This window comes from Pleurodeles waltl, chromosome 7 (assembly GCF_031143425.1).
Source record: "Pleurodeles waltl isolate 20211129_DDA chromosome 7, aPleWal1.hap1.20221129, whole genome shotgun sequence".
Lineage (NCBI taxonomy): Eukaryota > Metazoa > Chordata > Amphibia > Caudata > Salamandridae > Pleurodeles > Pleurodeles waltl.
Genome location: NC_090446.1, coordinates 324,538 through 349,442, shown reverse-complemented (window position 1 = coordinate 349,442; position 24,905 = coordinate 324,538). Strand labels below are relative to the sequence as shown.

Here is a 24,905-nt window from a genome sequence, read left to right as displayed (position 1 = left end):
CACATAGACTGTGTGAGAGAAGCTTGCACCACTGCTGCCTGTGCTCCACCTAGACTCTGTTAGAGAAACTTGCACCACCTCTGCCTGTGCTGCACCTAGTTTGTGTGAGAGAAGCTTGCACCACTGCTGCACATTCTGCACCTTGACTCTGTGAGAGAAGCTTGCACCTCCGCTGCCTGTGCTGCATCTAGACTCTGTGAGAGAAGCTTGCACCTCTGCTACCTGTGCTGCACCTAGTCTGTGTGAGAGAAGCTTGCACACAGCTCTCTGTGCTGCACCTCGACTCTGTGAGAGAAGCTTGCACCACTCCTGTCAGTGCCACACCCAGTCTATGTGAGAGAAGCTTGCACCTCTGCTGCCTGTGATGCACCATCTGTGTGAGAGATGCTTGCACCACTGCTGCCTGTGCTCCACCTAGACTCTGTTAGAGAAGCTTGCACCACCTCTGTCTGTGTTGCAGATAGACTGTGTGAGAGAAGCTTGCACTACTGCTGCCTGTGCTCCACCTAGACTCTGTTAGAGAAACTTGCACCACCTCTGCCTGTGCTGCACCTAGTCTGTGTGAGAGAAGCTTGCACTACTGCTGCCTGTGCTCCACCTAGACTCCGTTAGAGAAGCTTGCACCACCTCTGCCTGTGCTGCACCTAGTCTGTGTGAGAGAAGCTTGTACCGCTGCTCTCTGTGCCACACCCTGTCTATGTGAGAGAAGCGTGCACTTCTGCTGCCTGTGGTGCACCGTTTGTTTGAGAGAAGCTTGCACCACTGCTGCCTGTGCTCCGCCTAGACTCTGTTAGAGAAACTTGCACCACCTCTGCCTGTGCTGCACCTAGTCTGTGTGAGAGAAGCTTGCACCACTGCTGCACATTCTGCACCTTGACTCTGTGAGAGAAGCTTGCACCTCCGCTGCCTGTGCTGCATCTAGACTGTGTGAGAGAAGCTTGTACTGCTGCTACCTGTGCTGCACCTAGTCTGCGTGAGAGAAGCTTGCACACAGCTGTCTATGCTGCACCTAGACTCTGTGAGAGAAGCTTGCACCACTCCTGTCTGTGCCACACCCAGTCTATGTGAGAGAAGCTTGCACCTCTGCTGCCTGTGATGCACCGTCTGTGTGAGAGAAGCTTGCACCACTGCTGCACATTCTGCACCTTGACTCTGTGAGAGAAGCTTGCACCACTGCTGCCTGTGCTGCACCTAGTCTATGTGAGAGAAGATTGCATCACTGCTGCACATTCTGCACCTTGACTCTGTGAGAGAAGCTTGCACCGCTGCTCTCTGTGCCGGACCTAGTCTGTGTGAGGTAACTTTCATTGCTGCTGCCTGTGCTGCACCTAGTCTGCATGAGAGAAGCTTGCACTGCTGCTGTTTGTGCTTCACCTAGTATGCATGAAAGAAGCTTGCACTACTCCTGTCTGTGCCACACCCAGTCCGTGTGAGAGAAGCTTGCGCCACTGCTGCCTGTGCTGCATCTAGTCTACATGAGAGAAGCTTACACCTCTGCTGCCTGTGATGCACCTAGACTCTGTGAGAGAAGCTTGCACTATTCCTGTCTGTGCGACACCCAGTCTGTGTGCGAGAAGCTTGCGCCACTGCTGCCTGTGCTGCATCTAGTCTATGTGAGAGAAGCTTGCACCTCTGCTGCCTGTAATGCACCTAGTCTGCGTTAGAGAAGCTTGCACCACTGCTGCCTGTGCCACACCCAGTTCGTGTGAGAGAAGCTTGCACCTCTGCTGCCTGTGATGCACGTCTGTGTGAGAGATGCTTGCACCACCTCTGTCTGTGTTGCACATAGACTGTGTGAAAGAAGCTTGCACCTCTGCTGCCTGTAATGCACCTAGTCTGCGTTAGAGAAGCTTGCGCCATTGCTACTTGTGCGGCACCTAGAGTCTGTGAAAGAAGGTTGCAGCACTGCTGCCAGTGCTGCACCTAGTCTGTGTGAGAGAAGCTTGCACACAGGTGTCTGTGCTGCACCTAGACTCTGTGAGAGAAGCTTGCACCACTCCTGTCTGTGCCACACCCAGTTCGTGTGAGAGAAGCTTGCACCTCTGCTGCCTGTGATGCACCATCTGTGTGAGAGATGCTTGCACCACCTCTGTCTGTGTTGCACATAGACTGTGTGAAAGAAGCTTGCACCACTGCTGCCTGTGCTCCACCTAGACTCTGTTAGAGAAGGTTGCACCTCCTCTGCCTGTGCTGCACTTAGTCTGTGTGAGAGAAGCTTGCACCACCTCTGTCTGTGTTGCACATAGACTGTGTGAGAGGAGCTTGCACCACTGCTGCGTGTGCTCCACCTAGACTCTGTTAGAGAAGCTTGCACCACCTCTGCCTGTGCTGCACCTAGTCTGTGTGAGAGAAGCTTGCACCACTGCTGCACATTCTGCACCTTGACTCTGTGAGAGAAGCTTGCACCTCCGCTGCCTGTGCTGCATCTAGACTGTGTGAGAGAAGCTTGTACCGCTGCTCTCTGTGCTGCACCTAGTCTGTGTGAGAGAAGCTTGTACCGCTGCTCTCTGTGCTGCACCTAGACTGTGTGAGAGAAGCTTGCACCACTGCTGCACATTCTGCACCTTGACTCTGTGAGAGAAGCTTGCACCTCCGCTACCTGTGCTGCATCTAGACTGTGTGAGAGAAGCTTGTACTGCTGCTCTCTGTGCTGCATCTAGAATGTGTGAGAGAAGCTTGTACTGCTGCTCTCTGTGCTGCACCTAGACTGTTTGAGAAAAGCTTGTACCGCTGCTCTCTGTGCTGCACCTAGTCTGTGTGAGAGAAGCTTGTACCGCTGCTCTCTGTGCTGCACCTAGACTGTGTGAGAGAAGCTTGTACCGCTGCTCTCTGTGCTGCACCTAGACTGTGTGAGAGAAGCTTGTACCGCTGCTCTCTGTGCTGCACCTAGTCTGTGTGAGAGAAGCTTGTACCGCTGCTCTCTGTGCTGCACCTAGACTGTGTGAGAGAAGCTTGTACCGCTGCTCTCTGTGCTGCACCTAGACTGTGTGAGAGAAGCTTGTACTGCTGCTCTCTGTGCTGCACCTAGTCTGTGTGAGAGAAGCTTGCACCACTGCTGCACATTCTGCACCTTGACTCTGTGAGAGAAGCTTGCACCTCCGCTGCCTGTGCTGCATCTAGACTGTGTGAGAGAAGCTTGTACCGCTGCTCTCTGTGCTGCACCTAGTCTGTGTGAGAGAAGCTTGTACCGCTGCTCTCTGTGCTGCACCTAGAGTGTGTGAGAGAAGCTTGTACCGCTGCTCTCTGTGCTGCACCTAGTCTGTGTGAGAGAAGCTTGCACCACAGCTGTCTGTGCTGCACCTAGACTCTGTGAGAGAAGCTTGCACCACTCCTGTCAATGCCACACCCAGTCTATGTGAGAGAAGCTTGCACCTCTGCTGCCTGTGCTCCACCTAGACTCTGTTAGAGAAGGTTGCACCTCCTCTGCCTGTGCTGCACTTAGTCTGTGTGAGAGAAGCTTGCACCACCTCTGTCTGTGTTGCACATAGACTGTGTGAGAGGAGCTTGCACCACTGCTGCCTGTGCTCCACCTAGACTCTGTTAGAGAAGCTTGCACCACCTCTGCCTGTGCTGCACCTAGTCTGTGTGAGAGAAGCTTGCACCACTGCTGCACATTCTGCACCTTGACTCTGTGAGAGAAGCTTGCACCTCCGCTGCCTGTGCTGCATCTAGACTGTGTGAGAGAAGCTTGTACCGCTGCTCTCTGTGCTGCACCTAGTCTGTGTGAGAGAAGCTTGTACCGCTGCTCTCTGTGCTGCACCTAGACTGTGTGAGAGAAGCTTGCACCACTGCTGCACATTCTGCACCTTGACTCTGTGAGAGAAGCTTGCACCTCCGCTACCTGTGCTGCATCTAGACTGTGTGAGAGAAGCTTGTACTGCTGCTCTCTGTGCTGCATCTAGACTGTGTGAGAGAAGCTTGTACTGCTGCTCTCTGTGCTGCACCTAGACTGTTTGAGAAAAGCTTGTACCGCTGCTCTCTGTGCTGCACCTAGTCTGTGTGAGAGAAGCTTGTACCGCTGCTCTCTGTGCTGCACCTAGACTGTGTGAGAGAAGCTTGTACCGCTGCTCTCTGTGCTGCACCTAGACTGTGTGAGAGAAGCTTGTACCGCTGCTCTCTGTGCTGCACCTAGTCTGTGTGAGAGAAGCTTGTACCGCTGCTCTCTGTGCTGCACCTAGACTGTGTGAGAGAAGCTTGTACCGCTGCTCTCTGTGCTGCACCTAGACTGTGTGAGAGAAGCTTGTACCGCTGCTCTCTGTGCTGCACCTAGTCTGTGTGAGAGAAGCTTGCACCACTGCTGCACATTCTGCACCTTGACTCTGTGAGAGAAGCTTGCACCTCCGCTGCCTGTGCTGCATCTAGACTGTGTGAGAGAAGCTTGTACCGCTGCTCTCTGTGCTGCACCTAGTCTGTGTGAGAGAAGCTTGTACCGCTGCTCTCTGTGCTGCACCTAGAGTGTGTGAGAGAAGCTTGTACCGCTGCTCTCTGTGCTGCACCTAGTCTGTGTGAGAGAAGCTTGCACCACAGCTGTCTGTGCTGCACCTAGACTCTGTGAGAGAAGCTTGCACCTCTGCTGCCTGTGATGCACCGTCTGTGTGAGAGATGCTTGCACCACTGCTGCCTGTGCTCCACCTAGACTCTGTTAGAGAAGCTTGCACCACCTCTGTCTGTGTTGCAGATAGACTGTGTGAGAGAAGCTTGTACCGCTGCTCTCTGTGCTGCACCTAGACTGTTTGAGAGAAGCTTGCACCGCTGCAGCCTGTACTGTGCTTGGGCATTGACAGTGAAGCTTGCACCACTGCTGCCAGTGCTGCACCTAGTCTGTGTGAGAGAAGCTTGCACCACTCCTGTCTGTGCCACACCCAGTTCGTGTGAGAGAAGCTTGCACCTCTGCTGCCTGTGATGCACCGTCTGTGTGAGAGATGCTTGCACCACCTCTGCCTGTGCTCCACCTAGACTCTGTTAGAGAAGCTTGCACCACCGCTGCCTGTTCCAGAGTTTTATTGTGGATTGTATTTCCAGCCTCCTGCATAGTCCTGAGAGCTTTCTCTGTCTTTTCTCTTCAGCCAGGAGCCCTGTCACTGTCCTAAGGTCACTGGTGCAGCGCTTGCTTCGTCGCAGTCCTGAGGTGCCAGAACTGGAGGCGCCCACCCAGGTGAGACTAGCTCGACTTTACCCATGCTCAGCCCCTGGTTACTGCAAGGTCTGGTCCACGCACATCCTTCAGGCCCACATGGGTGACTTCCTGAACTGCTGTCCCATCCTACAGTATCCGCCTGAGCAGACTTTAAGCATCACTGCATACTGGTCCCCAATTCACTTCCTAAAGACATCACTTCATGGAGTGTAATCAGTGCTGCTCTGAACCCAGGGCCTTCCTTCTGAGCAGCTTTGTGTCACGTCTGCACCTACGCAAACCTTTAGTGCGATTTATGAAGTCACGCAAGGCTACCTTGTGCGGGCTTGAGTGGTTCATAAATCTCAAGTAAGCAAATCGCTGTGTCGCATTAATCCGCGCCAGAGGGCGTTTCCGTGGGTGTTCCCACGCGACAGCTGTGGATTTTGATGCATTTCCAGATTTATCAGCAGTGGTAGACCTAGGAATGCATAAAAAAACTGCGCCTCCCCGTAAATATCTTCTTTCTTTCCTCTGTGTGTGCTGCGCATTGAAGCACACACAAGAGCCTCACAGGAGGGCCGGAATGCGCCATGTCTTCCCTGCGCTGGTGCGTGAACGCAGCACCCTTGCGGTGTATTGCCTTAAATACGGCGCATTCCTGCCCTTTCTCTGTGACGCAGTGGCAAGGGGCGCCACAATTTCACAAATATTCCCCAAGTCTTGATTCTCTTTTTACCACGAGGGCCCTTTGTTCTTTCCCAGATGGCATCTCTGCACCTACATCCAATAGTGACTTCTAAAGTCTGTAAACTTTTGCTACTGCTGCCTCCTTTTCAGCTCTGGTCATCCTCTTGCCCAGGATCAATGGCCATGTCACATCTAGAGCCACAGCATGGCTCTCTTGGAACCCCCCCGCCTCACCCCTCCATCCACCTTGTGGTCCTGTGTCAAGCGTCCAGACCCTTCAGAGCTGCTTTGTGGCCACACTGCTGCAGTGTCTGGCTTCTGGTCCTCACCTTTGGGAGCCACTTGCTGATCCAGAGGTCTGCCTCTGCTGATGCCATCCCGCACATCCCCACAGCTGCCACGTCTAAAGGTTTAACCCCTGCACGTCTGGCCTACCGCTCCCTCCTACTAGCCATGGTGGTGCCTTTGAGCTTCCACTTTCTGATTATCTTTCACACTGAACACTTCAAAAACAACCAAATGGCCAAATGTGCGCACAGATCGTCCACTATGGGCCATGGATTTCTCTAGGAGCAGTCAGTTAGCAAGCAGTAGGATCTAGTCCAGAGATCCTGTTCCACCCCATGGCAGCCACCTGGCCTGTTTCCAAAACCCTCAGAAAGCAGTTCTCTCCCCTGGTCCCATCATGTGGCAGCCTCCTGGCCTGGTTTAAATGCCCACAGATGCATTGCTTCTCCTGGTGCATTCATGCAGGCCACATTGCGTCATTGTGCAAGGGTGCCTGCGCTGTAAGCAGGATCGTTTGTGCAGGAAGGGGCACCATGGCGCATGGATGCCTGCGTTGTAAGCAGGATCGTTTTGTGCAGAAAGGGGCTGCATGGTGCATGGATGCCTGCGCTGTAAACAGGAACGTTTGGTGCGGGAAGGGGCACCTTGGCGCATGGATGCCTGAGCTGTAAGCAGGATCGTTTGGTGCAGAAAGGGGCACCTAGGCACCTGGATGCCTGCACTGTATGCAGGATCATTTTGTGCAGGAAGGGGCTCCATGGCGCATGGATGCCTGCGCTGTAAGCAGGATCGTTTGGTGCTAGAAGGGGCACCTTGGTGCATGGATGCCTGCGCTGTAAGCAGGATCATTTGGTGCGGGAAGGGGCTTCATGGTGCATGGATGCCTGCGCTGTAAGCAGGATCATTTAGTGAAGGAAGGGGGACCTTGGTGCATGGATGCCTGCGCTGTAAGCAGGATCATTTGGTGCGGGAAGGGGCACCTTGGTGCATGGATGGCTTCGCTGTAAGCAGGATCGTTTGGTGCATGAAGGGGCACCTTGGTGCATGGATGCCTGTGGTTTAAGCAAGATTGTTTGTGCAGGAAGGGGCACCATGGCGCATGGATGCCTGTGCTGTAAGCAGGATCGTTTGTGCAGGAAGGGGCCCCATGGTGCATGGATGCCTGCGCCGTAAGCAGGCTCGTTTGGTGCAGGAAGGGGCACCATGGTGCATGGATGCCTGCTCTGTAAGCAGGATCGTTTGGTGCAGGAGTGGTGCACGCAGATCGTTTTGTGCAGGAAGGGGCAATTTGGTGCTTGGATGCCTACGCTGTAAGCAGGATCGTTTTGTGCGGGATGGGGCTCCATGATGCATGGATGCCTGCGGTGTAAGCAGGATCGTTTGGTGCGGGAAGGGGCACCTTGGTGCATGGATGCCTGCGCCGTAAGCAGGATCGTTTGGTGCAGGAAGGGGCACCTTGGTGCATGGATGCCTGAGCTGTAAGCAGGATTGTTTTGTGCAGGAAGGGGCTCCATGGTGCAAGGGTGCCTGCGTTGGTGCTAGGCAGCCAAGGGGGTGCCAGCACAGGGGAAAGGACAGAAATGCACGTATTTCATATCCATGGTACTTTCTGCCCTTTCCTTGTGGTGCAGGGCAGCACAGCAAGGTCACTTGCTACATCGCCCTGCGCTGCCATTCAAGTAAATATGCCTGTGGTGCGCACAGTACACAAGCCAGAGACGATGAGACATTACTGTGGCTTTTCTTGCTTCTCTCTGGGTCTCAGGGCAGCTGATGCGCAGCCGCTGAGTTAGCTGATGTTGCCGGCGAGCTTCACTGCAGGAACCCTGGCCTCTCTGCAGTCGCTTAGATGCTGTTCCAGGTGGCAGGCTCACTGGGTAGAAAATGTCGGCAGCTGGGTGCTCTAGAAAAAACAGAATTAAACAACGTGAAAGGAAGGGGAGCAAGAGAAGAGTGGGAGGAGGAAGGCCCTGCCCTCAAGAGGCAGAAAGGAGCGCTGCAGGGAGGGGCAGGGAGTTAGAAATAATCTTAAAAAGAGAAGTGTGGCGGGTGGGGCAGGGGAAGCAGAAGATAAACTTAGGGTCAGAGCAACGCAGAGAGTGTGGGGAATGTGAGGGGAACGCTGCTCGTGAAGGAGAGAGTAAGAGCACACTTGCATGCCCACTGAGTGCTGAAAGAAAAAGGGTACTTCCCTAAATGTAAGCAGGGAAGGATACACTTCTTTTAATCAGTAACAGACAAGAAAGCCAACCAATGGTAAGCAATGTTCTAACTTAAAACCCACTCTAAGTGCTGGTCTTGTACACAATAGGTCTTTTCACAGCAGACATCTAAAGCTGTATGTAGGCAAGACCTAAAAACAAGAAATTTATCAGAACATGGAAAGTTTAAACAAAAACTACTGAGAGCAGGGCCCACATTGTCAGATGCATGCTATTGTACGAGCATGGATGGCACTGGCCCCTCCCCAAACAAAAGTAGACAGCCAAGCGCAGTCCTTAGATCGTGCATAAAGCAAAAATATCAATGATTCCGGGTGCACGGGCACGAGCCAAGAATATGAAGGCAGTTCCCTGGACCTTGAGATTGTCAACACAACACACAATGTCAAGACAAAAGGGTGCCCTTAAAAAACATTTCTCAACAACTAAGCAATGAGCTGTCAGATATCACACGCCTTTCTCAGCCTAGCTCCGTGTCAGCAGATGAAGAGCAAAGGACCTGTGGGATGTCATGCCAACATTAAGAAAGTAAGTATAATCACCCCTGTTGGAGGCGGCACGTTCTGGATGACTTAGGCAAGGCCCTAGCCAGACAGAACCTGCTACTCCCATCAGGGATGGGTGATTGCACTCACTGTATAGCCTGCACTCACCCTTGGGTAGCTTGGCACTGCAGTCAGGCTTATCACTGAGGCAATTTGTAAAGCACTGGCACAACACTCACTCACCATAACCACAAATGAGACTTCACTCACTGTGTAGGTATGTTAAAGTTGTATCCAATACACACATTGATAACACAACATACGTATCATGTAAATCTGGGCATAAATCACTTTTAGCAATAGAGTTCACAAAATTATGCGAACTGTGTGTAACACCAGCGACAGTATGTACAAGTGAGAAAACTATAGTTTTACTCCCAGCACCCTCATGCGATGCCAAACATTGTCAGCACAAGACCCATGCTAGGGTTTACCAACTTCAGTCTAACACATAACTTCAGGGTGCACCCTGGTTTCCAATAACACTGCGGCGTAGGCAGCACTAATAATTTGCAATGCCAGCCTCAGGAATTCACTGTAAGAAGAACGTGAAAAGAAATTCCACAGTGCTGCCCTTGCAATCACCAGCACTCTCGCCCGCACATCCACTCTCCACCTCCGTGCTGTGCCATGGGTATTAGTCAGCTCGAGCACATACACTCGTATGTACTCACTACTGGGACCCTAATGCAGCACCCTGGGCCCAAATTGCCCTCAACCCACCAAACAGCTTCAGCTATCCCGCCCCACCACAACCCTGAGATTGAGTCAACCTTCCGCTGGATACGAGGCCACTAGCGGCCAAAGTCACACCTCGCCGAATCCCGGGGACAAAGGGAGGGGGAGACAGCAGCCGGTCCAGCAACAATCAGCAAAGACATTTGGGCTCCCAGTAGGAGGTTTTCTCAGAGGTCTGCAACACAACGGTGGAGAGTCACTGGGGCACCCGCTAGCCTCCTGCGTCCAGCCAGACAATCCAATGTTACCAAATAGTTACCAATTCCAGCACTTCCATAGAGGTGCACCATTGGGCGTGTTGACTTGAGTTACCCTTGACAATGGTGGTCCCACATGAAGAGTTATTAGGTCCATGCCACCTGCACAAGGAGGCACCGCATCTGGTGCATGAAAACTTGAGTTGCACCAGACGATGGGGATCCCATGTGAAAAGTGCTCAGTGCTGTACCTCCACAAATATAAGGCACAACATCAAGGGCCCGATGACCTGGGTCGCCCTTGGCCATACAATCACTCCATAGACACTTTACAATGTGGTACCGCCTCACAAAGAGGCACAAGTCAGGTGTGTGATGACTTGAACTGCACCCGACAATCCCGGACGCTCCCATGGAGAACGTAAATCCCTCACTCCACTGGAGTGAGGCACAACATCCAGTGCTCGATGACTTGAGTCGATCTAGACCCTCCGCTCACACAAGGAACTTGGTTTCTGTGCCTCCCTGGAATGAGGCACAATGTCTGGTACACAATGACTTTAGTTGCACCAGACCCCCCCGTCACACACTTCGACACAAGTTCAGCCATGCCATATGGGGCAGAATATAGCACAGATACAGTGGTACCCCCGGGGCACAGCATGCAATGCGCTTGCAGCCGAGGGTCACATGAGAGAAATGTGGCACACTTGACAACAGCAGTTTACGGGGGTCCCGCACCAGGGGATCCGATTCACACCACAAGATGTTTTGGCGTGCAGTGGTCCCCATAATGAAGGGCCACTCGCCTGCAGTGTGGGAAGCACTTGACAACCACCCGACCAGGCAATTCTGGTCTCCAGACACAATACGTAGTCCACGCTCATGCCGCTGCTGCCAGGTGGAGTCCAGCATACGATGTAGGCACAGTTGAGGGCACTGCTCCCTAGATGATACTGGCAGGCGCTGTAAGTCCCTCGCAGGAGGTCTTTGATGGCCTGAGACCTCCACAGAGAACGAGGGGCAGCCCAACCTGCCCTTAGAGATCAGACTTCAGGTTACTAGACAGCAGCAGGCAGTCGGCTCAGGCCAGCCACAACACAGGAATGTGAGTGAATCTCTTCCTCGGGCTGTTATCCTCCTGTGCACTCCTCTGACCGTGCTCACCACATGCTCCAGCAGTACCAGTCCCTTGTACCTTGTCACCGTAGATGCAACTCTCCCTGCTGACGTGTTGTATCCCTAGTCATACTAAAGTGTGCCTTTGAAGTGCGGGGTGGTTCAAAGATTCTCCTTTGAAACACAGATGTATCCCGTAAACTTCATCCCTGCCTCATTCCGCCGAGGCCATGGAATGTAGATCTTTGTCTTTAGTGGGGCGGGCTCTGGCTCCAAGAGGCCCAGTGTGAGGAAGCACTCCGTCAATCGATCTATCGCAGCCCCAACGGCAGGGGGTCTGTCGTTCTAAATTCCGAAGTTACGTAGCTGATGCTTGGGTAATGCTATTTCCCCACAACCAGTGGAATAAAGCTGAATTTACAGGACACAAAGCATTTTATAACCAATAAATGCCCTCTTCCTAGGGCATTAATAACAAAACCACCTTTACCATCAGAGGGGGTTTGTCATTCTGAATCCAATGACACTAAACATCATGAGGCAGCTCCCTGCAGTCCACTGTTGCAGCCGGACCTGATAAGACTTCTTCCCATGTCACCTTATGGGCAGAGCAGCTGTCATGGGCAGCGACAACACGCTTGGGTACTCCTCACTCCCTGGGCACATGTGCTGTGGCGCACACACAATGCTTTAGAGGCAGGCTGAACACTTTAGTTAAATCAGTGGTGTAACAAAGACCCCATGGTGCGGGGACCCCTGAGCTTCACCAGGCCCCTTCAGCACATCACCTGACCCGAGTGGGTCCAGAGGAGGGACCCCTCCAATTTCTTTGTAGGGGGCCCCCCCCAGTTTCGTTATGCCAGTGGATTAAAGACACCACAAGATGGCAAGGGGGCCTATACTGGCCTGCGCTCTCAGGCTCAGTCCTCATGTTAGAAAACCCATCTGCAGGTGGGCACCCCCCAGTATCTGTATAGGAGACCACCCATGCGCCAGTAGGTGCACACGGGCTAGCACCACTTCCTGGTGGATGGAAGATCACAGCAGCACTTTCGCACTGATCATACAGTGGGAAAGTGACCAGGGCCGGTGGCCCCTTGTGAGATCCAGCAAAACCTCCTAGAGAAAAGCAAAACATCTTGGGGAACCACTACCTCCGTGTGTCAGGCCTAACAACCTGCAGGAAAAATGTAAGCGATCTGCAAAGACGTCCTCCAGGACAACTGAGCACAGATCTAGATAAGCCGCAAACCCACAAAAAAGTACAGAGAAAGGAAAACAATAAACATCCCATCCAGTGGAACTAGCCCCACTCAGCAACACGCTTGATGACTTTACAAGTACTAGTTACAAATTATGGAGGGGTGAAAAGGACGTGCACACAATCCATGTCATAAAGGTGCAAACAGGCCCATACTTCCTCCTTCTCTGAAACAGACAGGACTGCCAGAGCCAAATGTGGTATTTATTTCACCTTTGATCTGCAAGTCAACAGGACAGCTCACTGAACAAAGCTGAGGCACAAGTCTGGTGTGACAGGTTTCACTTTCCTTACACTGGAGTGCAGCTGTGTATCACTCAAAAATCCAGCATTAAATGATTTAACAGCGCAATGCTGTGGTCTCCTCAGCACCAGAGTCAACAGCACAATCCTGTCTGCTCTTCAACAGCACTGACAGCTGCAGAGTCACAGTGCCTCCTTGAGTCCAGTGTCAGCAGCACAGCACCTTTGCCTCCTTGACCCCAGTGTCAGCAGCACAGTGCCATTGCTTCCTTGAGTCTGAGTCAGCGGCACAGTGCCCTTTCCTCCTTGAGTCCAGTGTCAGCAGCGCAGTGCTCTTTCCTCCTTGACTCCTGTGTCAGCAGCACAGTGCTCTTGCTTCCTTGAGTCTAGTGTCAGCAGCACAGTGCTCTTTCCTCCTTGAGTCCAGTGTCAGCAGCACAGTGCTCTTTCCTCCTTGAGTCCAGTGTCAGCAGCACAGTGCTCTTTCCTCCTTGAGTCCAGTGTCAGCAGCACAGCACCTTTGCCTCCTTGACCCCAGTGTCAGCAGCACAGTGCCATTGCTTCCTTGAGTCCAGTGTCAGCAGCACAGTGCTCTTGCCTCCTTGAGTCCAGTGTCAGCAGCACAGTGCTCTTTCCTCCTTGAGTCCAGTGTCAGCAGTACAGTGCCCTTTCCTCCTTGAGTCCAGTGCCAGTGGCACAGTGTTCTTGTCTCCTTGAGTCCAGTGTCAGCACCACAGTGCTCTTTCCTCCTTGAGTCCAGTGCCAGTGGCACAGTGCCCTTTCCTCCTTGAGTCCAGTGTCAGCAGCACAGTGCTCTTTCCTCCTTGAGTCCAGTGCCAGTGGCACAGTGCCCTTTCCTCCTTGAGTCCAGTGTCAGCAGCGCAGTGCTCTTGCCTCCTTGAGTCTAGTGTCAGCAGCACAGTGCTCTTGCCCCGTGAGTCTAATGTCAGCACCACAGTGCTCTTGCCTCCTTGAGTCCAGTGTCAGCAGCACAGCACCTTTGCCTCCTTGACCCCAGTGTCAGCAGCACAGTGCCCTTGCTTCCTTGAGTCCAGTGTCAGCGGCACAGTGCCCTTGCCTCCTTGAATCCAGTGTCAGCAGTGCAGTGCTCTTGCCTCCTTGAGTCTAGTGTCAGCAGCACAGTGCTCTTGCCTCCTTGACCCCAGTGTCAGCAGCACAGTGCTCTTGCCTCCTTGAGTCTAGTGTCAGCAGCACAGTGCTCTTTCCTCCTTGAGTCCAGTGTCAGCGGCACAGTGTTCTTGTCTCCTTGAGTCCAGTGTCAGCGGCACAGTGCTCTTTCCTCCTTGAGTCCAGTGTCAGCACCACAGTGCTCTTTCCTCCGTGAGTCTAGTGTCAGCAGCACAGTGCTCTTTCCTCCTTGAGTCCAGTGTCAGCACCACAGTGCTCTTTCCTCCTTGAGTCCAGTGCCAGTGGCACAGTGTTCTTGTCTCCTTGAGTCCAGTGTCAGCGGCACAGTGCTCTTTCCTCCTTGAGTCTAGTGTCAGCAGCGCAGTGCTCCTGCCCCGTGAGTCTAGTGTCAGCAGCACAGTGCTCTTTCCTCCTTGAGTCCAGTGTCAGCAGTACAGTGCCCTTTCCTCCATGAGTCCAGTGTCAGCAGCACAGTGCTCTTTCCTCCTTGAGTCCAGTGCCAGTGGCACAGTGCCCTTTCCTCCTTGAGTCCAGTGTCAGCAGCGCAGTGCTCTTGCCTCCTTGAGTCTAGTGTCAGCAGCACAGTGCTCTTGCCCCGTGAGTCTAATGTCAGCACCACAGTGCTCTTGCCTCCTTGAGTCCAGTGTCAGCAGCACAGCACCTTTGCCTCCTTGACCCCAGTGTCAGCAGCACAGTGCCCTTGCTTCCTTGAGTCCAGTGTCAGCGGCACAGTGCCCTTGCCTCCTTGAATCCAGTGTCAGCAGTGCAGTGCTCTTGCCTCCTTGAGTCTAGTGTCAGCAGCACAGTGCTCTTGCCTCCTTGACCCCAGTGTCAGCAGCACAGTGCTCTTGCCTCCTTGAGTCTAGTGTCAGCAGCACAGTGCTCTTTCCTCCTTGAGTCCAGTGTCAGCGGCACAGTGTTCTTGTCTCCTTGAGTCCAGTGTCAGCGGCACAGTGCTCTTTCCTCCTTGAGTCCAGTGTCAGCACCACAGTGCTCTTTCCTCCGTGAGTCTAGTGTCAGCAGCACAGTGCTCTTTCCTCCTTGAGTCCAGTGTCAGCACCACAGTGCTCTTTCCTCCTTGAGTCCAGTGCCAGTGGCACAGTGTTCTTGTCTCCTTGAGTCCAGTGTCAGCGGCACAGTGCTCTTTCCTTCTTGAGTCCAGTGTCAGCGGCACAGTGCTCTTTCCTCCTTGAGTCCAGTGTCAGCACCACAGTGTTCTTGTCTCCTTGAGTCCAGTGTCAGCAGCACAGTGCTCTTTACTCCTTGATTCCAGTGTCAGCACCACAGTGTTCTTGTCTCCTTGAGTCCAGTGTCAGCAGCACAGTGCTCTTGCCTCCTTGACCCCAGTGTCAGCAGCACAGTGCTCTTGCCTCCTTGAGTCTAGTGTCAGCAGCACAGTGCTCTTTCCTCCTTGAGTCCAGTGTCAGCGGCACAGTGTTCTTGTCTCCTTGAGTCCAGTGTCAGCGGCACAGTGCTCTTTCCTCCTTGAGTCCAGTGTCAGCACCACAGTGCTCTTTCCTCCTTGAGTCTAGTGTCAGCAGCGCAGTGCTCCTGCCCCGTGAGTCTAGTGTCAGCAGCACAGTGCTCTTTCCTCCTTGAGTCCAGTGTCAGCAGCACAGTGTTCTTGCGTCCTTGAGTCCAGTGCCAGTGGCACAGTGCTCTTTCCTCCGTGAGTCTAGTGTCAGCAGAACAGTGCTCTTTCCTCCTTGAGTCCAGTGTCAGCACCACAGTGCTCTTTCCTCCTTGAGTCCAGTGCCAGTGGCACAGTGTTCTTGTCTCCTTGAGTCCAGTGTCAGCGGCACAGTGCTCTTTCCTCCTTGAGTCCAGTGTCAGCGGCACAGTGCTCTTTCCTCCTTGAGTCCAGTGTCAGCGGCACAGTGCTCTTTCCTCCTTGAGTCCAGTGTCAGCACCACAGTGCTCTTTCCTCCGTGAGTCTAGTGTCAGCAGCACAGTGCTCTTTCCTCCTTGAGTCCAGTGTCAGCACCACAGTGCTCTTTCCTCCTTGAGTCCAGTGCCAGTGGCACAGTGTTCTTGTCTCCTTGAGTCCAGTGTCAGCGGCACAGTGCTCTTTCCTTCTTGAGTCCAGTGTCAGCGGCACAGTGCTCTTTCCTCCTTGAGTCCAGTGTCAGCACCACAGTGTTCTTGTCTCCTTGAGTCCAGTGTCAGCAGCACAGTGCTCTTTACTCCTTGATTCCAGTGTCAGCACCACAGTGTTCTTGTCTCCTTGAGTCCAGTGTCAGCAGCACAGTGCTCTTGCCTCCTTGACCCCAGTGTCAGCAGCACAGTGCTCTTGCCTCCTTGAGTCTAGTGTCAGCAGCACAGTGCTCTTTCCTCCTTGAGTCCAGTGTCAGCGGCACAGTGTTCTTGTCTCCTTGAGTCCAGTGTCAGCGGCACAGTGCTCTTTCCTCCTTGAGTCCAGTGTCAGCACCACAGTGCTCTTTCCTCCTTGAGTCTAGTGTCAGCAGCGCAGTGCTCCTGCCCCGTGAGTCTAGTGTCAGCAGCACAGTGCTCTTTCCTCCTTGAGTCCAGTGTCAGCAGCACAGTGTTCTTGCTTCCTTGAGTCCAGTGCCAGTGGCACAGTGCTCTTTCCTCCGTGAGTCTAGTGTCAGCAGCACAGTGCTCTTTCCTCCTTGAGTCCAGTGTCAGCACCACAGTGCTCTTTCCTCCTTGAGTCCAGTGCCAGTGGCACAGTGTTCTTGTCTCCTTGAGTCCAGTGTCAGCGGCACAGTGCTCTTTCCTCCTTGAGTCCAGTGTCAGCGGCACAGTGCTCTTTCCTCCTTGAGTCCAGTGTCAGCGGCACAGTGCTCTTTCCTCCTTGAGTCCAGTGTCAGCACCACAGTGCTCTTTCCTCCTTGAGTCTAGTGTCAGCAGCGCAGTGCTCCTGCCCCGTGAGTCTAGTGTCAGCAGCACAGTGCTCTTTCCTCCTTCAGTCCAGTGTCAGCAGCACAGTGCCCTTTCCTCCTTGAGTCCAGTGTCAGCAGCACAAATAGTACAATATTATACATTATGAGATTTAATCTGTTGTAATTATTGATGGGGTGTGCAGGAGGGCAGAAAGTATACTACATAAGATCAGGGCAGTATACCCTCCAACCACCTACTAATCCTCTAAGGTGTATTGATTCTTTAAAGGCTGTTTCATGTCATTAGTGTACATTTAAACTTATATTTAAAAAAGGATCCATGAACCGAACATCAACCCCATTAGGGCCAAAACAATATAAATAATCTGTCATTGTTTATCCTGAGATTTACAAGAAGCCACCTCTCATCATCATGTCTTATTTCTTTTTCTATGTCAGGGTTTAATGATTTATGAAAGACGACAATTATCTCGTTATTATTATTCTTAGCAGAAGTAGAAAAACATGACACCCATTTTTTTAAGAGCATTGGTATCTTCATGAATGAGGTGAGTTTCGTTCAGTAAAGCAACCTTATGCTTCACCCTAGATACGTGAGTCATGACGATTTGCTTTTTGATAGGATTTTATAGACCTTTAACATTCCAGGAAGTGACACAAAGGTTACGCATGATGATGTATACAACACGTAGGCAGAGACGGACATTATGCAATCAGGAACAATCCAAGAACTAAAATACATTTGTGAACAAATGAACAACAAGAAGGGGTAGAATGTAGGGCTATGGGAGAGAGAATGAAATAAAATGACAAGAGAAGATGAAACAAAAAGGAAAAGAAAGAAAGACAAAGGGGTTAAAGAAATAACTACCTTGGTAAGAAAGAGAGCCTAGCAGATTCTCCAAGACTTCAACTATAATTTTGGAATAAAATTGAAGAGAGAGCAATGTATGTTGGGGGGGGGGGTTGTTTGAAACACAAAGAAATTCCCAGCCTGAGGTCAAGCCCCACTGGACCAGAGATCTAAAAAGAGTAATATAGAGACAAGAGGTAAGGACTGAACGGATAAACACCTCAGGAAGCGCATTACAGGAGCAATAGGGGTGCTTAGCGGTGATGGGAAGCGTAGCAGAATGCACAGTCGGAAATAAGATCATGAGGCCAAGCAACCCACACCTGTGACAAACAAGGACCAGGTGAAGATGAAATTGAATAAAAAGGATCCAATCACATACACATTCATGTTATCAAAAGATAAAACAATATTAAAGTTCGGATTTTGCCAGCATCCATAGCTTAACCTTTGTGGAAATAAATCCACTTTTTAAGTTGGTCAGGAGTTTCAAAGTTGTAGTTTGATCCTTAAAGGTGACTTTATAGAGGCAAGAAGTACTAAGAACAAATCTGGAATTCATGGATGTCAGAGCTGGACACAGTTAAAGAAACTCTGGGGGTCATTCTGACCCTGGCTCGACGACCACGGAAGCACCGCCAACAGGCTGGCGGTGCTTCCATTGCTATTCTGACAGCCGCGGTCGCCCAGCCGGGTCCGGCGGTTTTCCGCCGGATTTCCCCCGGCTGGGCTGAATCTCCATGGCGGCGCTGCTTGCAGCGCCCCCATGGAGATTCCGACCCCCTTCCCGCCATCCTGTTTCTGGCGGTTTTTACCGCCAGGAACAGGATGGCGGGAACGGGTGTCGTGGGGCCCCTGGGGGCCTCTGCACTGCCCATGCCACTGGCATGGGCAGTGCAGGGGCCCCCTAACAGGGCCCCACCATGATTTTCACTGTCTGCTTAGCAGACAGTGAAAATCGCGACGGGTGCAACTGCACCCGTCGCACCCCTGCAACTCCGCCGGCTCCGTTCGGAGCCGGCTTCATTGTTGCAGGGCCTTTCCCGCTGGCCCGGCGGGCGCTCCCTTGGCGGGCGCCCGCCGGCCCAGCGGGAAAGCCAGAATGGCATCCGCGGTCTTCTGACCGCGGAGCGGCCATTTGGCGGTGACCGCATGGTGGGCGGCGACCGGTGACCGCATGGCGGGCGGTGACCGCCGCCCGCCGCTGTCAGAATGACCGCCTCTGTCTGTTAGCTGTTGCTCTTGGGAGATTATGAGTGAAAAGGATCTTCTCAACACATCAGATCATTTGTTTCCTTTGCTTTGCTGCTGAAAGAAGTTTCATTAAGTCAAAGTATTGAAGAAAAAGAACATTAATCCCTCTCCGTCCAGTATAAGGAGCCATTGTAGACTTACACCCAACACTGTGTGCCCTCTGCATATTGAGATCGAGGCAATACTGAAGGCAAACGCTTTAAGAAATGTTAATATTAAAGAAGGAAATCACATTGTTGCCTTCTCCCCCTTCAGGAGTTCCAGAAATTCTCAAATTATTATACCTGTTGGGATTTTCTAAGACCTCTGCTTGTTTCTTAGAGGAGATCATTTTAAACACTGAGTCAATTGTAGGTGCCTCACCTCGAGCAGCACTTACTCTTGGTTCTCTCTCAGAAACTGGATTCTAGATTAGACCATTTCACCCCGTTCTCTGGAGGGTAGAATCAGTTTCCACAACAAAAGGTTTACGCTTTTGATATCTTCCATTGCGTCCTCCAGCATCAAAATTGTAGGTGATTTGGCTGGAGGAGCCAGTTCTTTTCCTGGAGTAATGATAGTGGTAGGAGGAGAAAAAGGTTTATGGGTGGATGAAACTTGATTATCCATTGTTAATGAGGATTCGGCCATTGAGTAGATAACAATGTCAGGTTGCTGCACATTCTAGGATTTATGAGTGACCAACAGCATCTTGTCACGGCGCTTGGCTGGTTTTGTTCTACCCATTGAAATAAAGGAAGGCATGTGGTGGAATTGTATCTAATAAATAATCTCAACGAGAAGTAAAAGGCCTAAAAAAATGAGAAATTGCACCAAATAGTTAAGGATAAAGTACAGCAATGGCCTCAAGGAGAGAGAATGTTTAGCTGGAAGCTGCTGGTTTTATGCCTTTCCCTTTGTTTAAATATATGACTGGTTCAATTTGCATTAGGATGTAGGTGGTCCATTTCCCTACAGGGGATGGACTTTACGGTGGATCACTGTGCTGGCACAGAGCACACCAACGCTGATGTCTGTCCTGGTTCTTCTGCCGTATTGAGGAGAACTCCCAGGGGATTGGGTAGTTCTCCTTACTCTCAGCTGCAGGGGGTACATGTTAGACCTGGCATCTTTTGGTGTGTTTCACCTGTCCTTTTGCCTTCTGACCTCCTGTTTTTATGGTTTGCTGGTCTTGGTTTTGCTGGCTTATTATCTCTGTGCACTTCACCACTGCAGACCAGTGCTAAAGTGCAAGTGGTCCCTGTGACAGGTTTACAGGCTGCTCAGGTGGGTGGCTGTAGGAGGCTGGCCTGGTTTGAAGTAGGTACCTTGGGTACTTACACCTTGTACCAGGTCCAGTTATCCCTTATTAGTGAAACATAGCCAGTGTCTAGAAGCCAGGCTGCCTAGGGGTGGCTGTAGCTGAGCAGCCAATGCTTATCTAGGAGACATGCAAAGCTCATGCAATACCACTGTAGTCACACAGTACTCACACACATGAAAGAAAATACTCAGTGTTACAAAAATAAAGGTACTTTATTTTGGTGACACAAATGCCAAAAATACCATCAATGCTATACTCCCTTAGATGGTAAATAATACCCAAATTATATACACTAGTATGCAGAAACAGGTGTAAAACAGTTAGAAAACAGTGGAATTAGTGAAAATCACAATAGTTAGAAAAGGGCCTGGGGGAACACAAACCATATACTAAAATAGTGGAATGCGAAAGTTAGTTTCCCACCTAGGCAAGTGTAGTGTGTAGAGGGGTGCTGGGAGTTTTAGAAAACACCAAAAGTAAGTAATAAAACCCACCCAAGAGCCCAGGAAAGCAGGAGTAAATCACAGTAGGTTTCCTAGAACACACAAGAACACATGATAGAAGATTTTGCAAGAACCAGAAGAGACTGCAAGCCACCAAGATGGATTCCTGGAGTCCAGGGAGAACAGGAGCCGTGCTAACCCGGATGAAGGTGCAAAAGAAGAACCACTGGTGAAGAAGAACAGTCAGTACTGCACCCAGGAAGACGGATTTGGGTTCCTGGTTGGTGCAGATGATGTCCCACGGATAGAGGATTGCAGTCTGGTTTGCGTTGCTGGAGTCCGCCAACAAGCCTTGGCACAAGCAAAGCTGGCAGTTAGCGGAAAATGGCGCTACCAGGACCAGGAAGGCCCAGGTGGACTCTACCCAGGAGGGAGATACAGAGGGGGCTCTCAGCAACTCAGAGCGTCCACAGAAGACCAGGCAGCATGCACAGGATTCCCACAGCATGGGGACAAAGGAGGTGCAAAAGGAGGCCCACGCAGCACTACGACAAAGGCTCCCATGCCGCCGGAGAACCACTCAGGAAGATATGCATTGCAGGATAGAGTGCTGGGGGCTGGAGCTGCACTATGATGAAGAACTTTGTAGAAAGATGGCAACAAGCCTTGGCAACTGCAAAACATGCGGTGCATAGTGATACTGTCTTGCGTGGGGAGGTTAGCTCTTACCTCCACAAAGTTGGACAGTAGGACTTTAGGATCATTAGGACCACTTCAGTCCACCACCCATGATGCAGGATCCACACAGCCAATGCAGTGAGGTGCCTTCTGAAGCAGGGGAGTGACTCCTTCACCTCACAGGAGATTCCTTAGCTCTTCTGGTTCAGGCTGAAGACAGGCTGTCCTCCGAGGATGCACGACCAGGAAACAGTTGCAGTGTCTGGCAGGAGCTGAAGACACAATGTTGCAGAAGTCATCTTTGCTTCTTTGTTGCAGTTTGTGGAGTTCCTGGAGGGTCCAAATGCAGTTTCTTCAGTAAGAAGGTGAAGTAAAGGATGCAGGGGATTCCTGCTGGAGTCTTCCAATCCGAATCTGAAGAACCGCCCAAGAGAGAGACCCTAAATAGCCCTGAAAGGGGGATTGGTCAGCTACACAGGTAAGTACCTATCAGGGGGCTCTGACGTTACCTGCTGGCACTGGCCACTCAGATGCTCCCAGAGCTCCCTGCCAACTTGGAATCCAAGATGGCAAAACCCAGGGACCCTGTGGAGGAGCTCTGAGCACCACACCTGGGGTGGTGATGGACAGGGGAGTGGTCACTCCCCTGTCCTTTGTCCAGTTTCGCGCCAGAGCAGGGTCTGGGGGTCCCTGAACCGGTGTAGACTGGATTATGCAAGGAGGGCACCATCTGTGCCTTTCAAAGCATTCCAGTGGCTTGGGGAGGCTACTCCTCCCCAGCCTGTCACACCTATTTTTAAAGGTAGAGGGTGTAACACCCTCTCTCAGAGGAAATCCTTTGTTCTGCTTCCTGGGCTTGAGCTGCTCAAGCAACAGGAGTACAGAAACCTGTCTGTGATGTGCTAGCAGAAGGCTGGGATGGTAATACTGGGAGTCTTCTAAGGAGCCCCCAGAGTGCATGGAATCATACAACCAATGCTTGAAAAGCCTTGGGTATGTTTCCAAGATGTTTGCTACCAAACATGCCTATGTTCGGAGTTACCATTATGTAGCTGGAGATAGATAGTGACCTATGTCCAGAACAATCGTAAAATGGAGTCCCCGCACTCACGAAGTCCGGGAAAATGGTCATGGAGGTCGTGGGGGCACCTCTGCTAGTGCAGCGGTGCCCTCATACACCGGTACTCTGCACCCTGCCCTCAGGGGTGGAGGGCCTGCTGTAGGGGTGACTTACAGTGACCTGGTGCAGTTAAATGGCAGTGAAAGGGTGCATGCACCCTTTCACGCAGGATGCAATGGCAGTCCTGCAGATGCCTTTGCATATGGATCCCCTGGAACCCCAATGCCCTGGGTACCTCAGTACGATATACTTGGGACTTATAAGGGGGCACCAGTATGCCAATTATGGGTGAAATACTGGGTTATCAGTATGCAAGAACCATAATTTAAGGGAAAGAGCATAACTACTGGGGTCCTGATTAGCAGGATCCCAGTAGACACAGTCAAACACACTGACATACAGGCCAAAAGTGGGGGTAACCTAGCTAGAAAGAGGTTACTGTCCTACAGTGGCACAATCAGCACTGCAGGCCTACTAGTAGCATTTGATTTACAGTCCCTGGGCGCACGTTGTGCACTTTAGTATGGACTTATTAGTAAATCAGATATGCCGATCATGGATAAACCAATCAGCAATACAATTTACACAGGTAGCACTTGCACTTCAGCACTGGTCTGCAGTGGTAAAGTGTGCAGAGACAGTAAACCAGTAAAAACCAAGTCCAGTGTACCATAACAACAGGTCAGAAGGCAAAAGGACAGGGGAAACAGGCCAAAAGATGCCAGGTCTATCAGTTGCTCTTCAACCTTCAAAATATAGAATATCTCCTCTTGTCATTTGGTAGATGGAGCGTGAAAGCTTTACACTCTAAGAAAATATCCAAAATGGCACTTTTGTGGCACGAAATTAAGAGCGGATGTCAGATTGGGTAAGTGACACAAAAGACCAAAAAAGATTAATAACCTCGCCCGATCGCTTGCCAGCCGTTCCGATGCCATATGTGAAAGAGCAGCGGGACTTGCAGTTATCTGATCATAAGCTCCGAGAGAGCGGGAAACCTCAATGCCAGAGGCCATTTCATGGGTGGCCGAGCCTCGGCCCTGGGACAAGAGTCTTAAATTGAGTGGTCTGAGTAGGATCAAGAGCGGGCAAGCTTTCATTCGAATGAAGTAGTGAGGTTGATAAGTTTCCATAGAGTGATATGTTTTTTTTTACGTGTTTCCTTTTATTAATGTCAGAGTGCTTATGATAAAGAGATGAAGATTCATTGTTGGGAGAGAAAGTTAGCCTCTGCTTGGGCGAGGTAGGTGACCATGTCCAATTTTCTTCATTGTGATCCTTGTTCCAAGGCAAACTCAGTTCAACGTGAGCCTGAAAAGTTCAATTTTCATGAGGTTCCTAAACATCTTGTGGTTGGCTTTCAGATCAAGGGTGTTCCGTGGTATTTTGCTTTTTTGAAGGATAACAGGTTTAGCTGGTCTGATGAGCTGAGGTAGAACAACGTTCTCTAGTGGGTATGTAGTGAGCTAAAATCCTTTCATAGGTTCTTCTGATGGGCTGAGAATAAAAATCCCTCATGGGGGTGTAGAAAGGTGTGATCTTCCAGACATAAGTGGGATGTTTGCCACAGTAGCTCTGTGGATGGTCTACGGGATCTTTTATTTAATCCTGGCATCTGAAGGGCAGTCGGGAGCTTTAAAAATAGGCTTGCTGTGGTAACACTTTCTGTGTTAAGGCACATTAGATTCCTCAGTTTTAAAGGCTGGCAAAGAGTTTCTTTTGGAGACCAAATTAGAAGAGAAGAACACGTTGCAGTATTTGAGGTGTGCCTGGATCAGGGCTCCACTCAGCTTGGGCCAGTGGGATACTAGAGAGATACATATTCACCATCTGCTGTGGCATTGACTTGGGGAGCAACCGTGAGAACAGTGTCAAAGAGTATTCCCAAATTCCTCACTTTTAATGAGGTTGAGGTTGGGGGTCTGAGGTTTGAATGCCAGGCAAATGGTAGTGCATCATGCTCAGGCTTTCTGACCACCTGAACCAAATCTCTGTCCTGCTCTATTCTTGCACACGTAGCTCTCCATAGTGCATTTGAACTCCTGGTCCAGACAGATGGACAAGTCAGTTTAATTCTCCGATCTGTTTTCTTAGTCGATGTCGGGTTGAATATCTTCAGCTTCCTTTGGAAGTTCACCCAGTAGTGCCCTTGGTGGTCTGCTAAGGGATTACCGTCGATGACGTAAAGAAGGAATGACTGGAAGACCCTGTAGGAGCTTCACACATCAACGGACATGAGGATGCGTCAATTGACACAAAATTGACTTTTGACTGTGGTTGGTGGGAATGATTTTGCGCAGTGCAGTGCAGGTCCAGAGCTCCCTCCATCCTCTCCAGACATATTGAATAGTCACTCGCATCGTAGGCTGTGGACATATCAAGCAGGGTTTCAGAAAGTTGTCTTGTCCTTGTCCAGCAAGAGGAGCAGCTCCTTCCTAATGTTAATTAATGTCGTTTTGATGCCCCTCACCAGACGGACTCACGAAGAAGGTGATTGGGTTCTACGCATTCTTGTAGCCATTGTGCTTCTTCCCTTTCCATGACTGTCCAGGAGCCGGGAGCTGGAGGGTGTGTTTAGGGCAGTAGATGGCTGCGTTTCCTGGTTAGCAGTTGGTGTTGTCAGAAGGAAGTGAGCACTGCATGTTTCAGGGCACCGGGTACTATTCCGTAAGGAGGGAGGGATTGATCAGGCCATTGTTGCTCGAAGCTTTACCTTGAAAAAACGAAAGACAAGAGGCTTTTGACAAAACAGGAACAGTTTGTTTCATTAAGTATTATGGCTGGGAGAACAGTTACAGGAACAGGGTATGAGGACTGTCTTA

The 24,905-nt window shown here is 51.2% G+C and overlaps 1 protein-coding gene across 1 annotated transcript in view; it reads left to right on the top strand.

Moving 5' to 3' along the window:
* Positions 1–24,905, top strand: part of CLCN1 (chloride voltage-gated channel 1) — a 609,758-nt gene that overhangs the window by 545,000 nt on the left and 39,853 nt on the right. Inside the window, exon 19 of the mRNA XM_069242656.1 lies at positions 5,067–5,155. Within this exon, the coding sequence (XP_069098757.1) occupies positions 5,067–5,155 (89 nt within the window). The remainder of the gene's footprint in view (positions 1–5,066; positions 5,156–24,905) is intronic.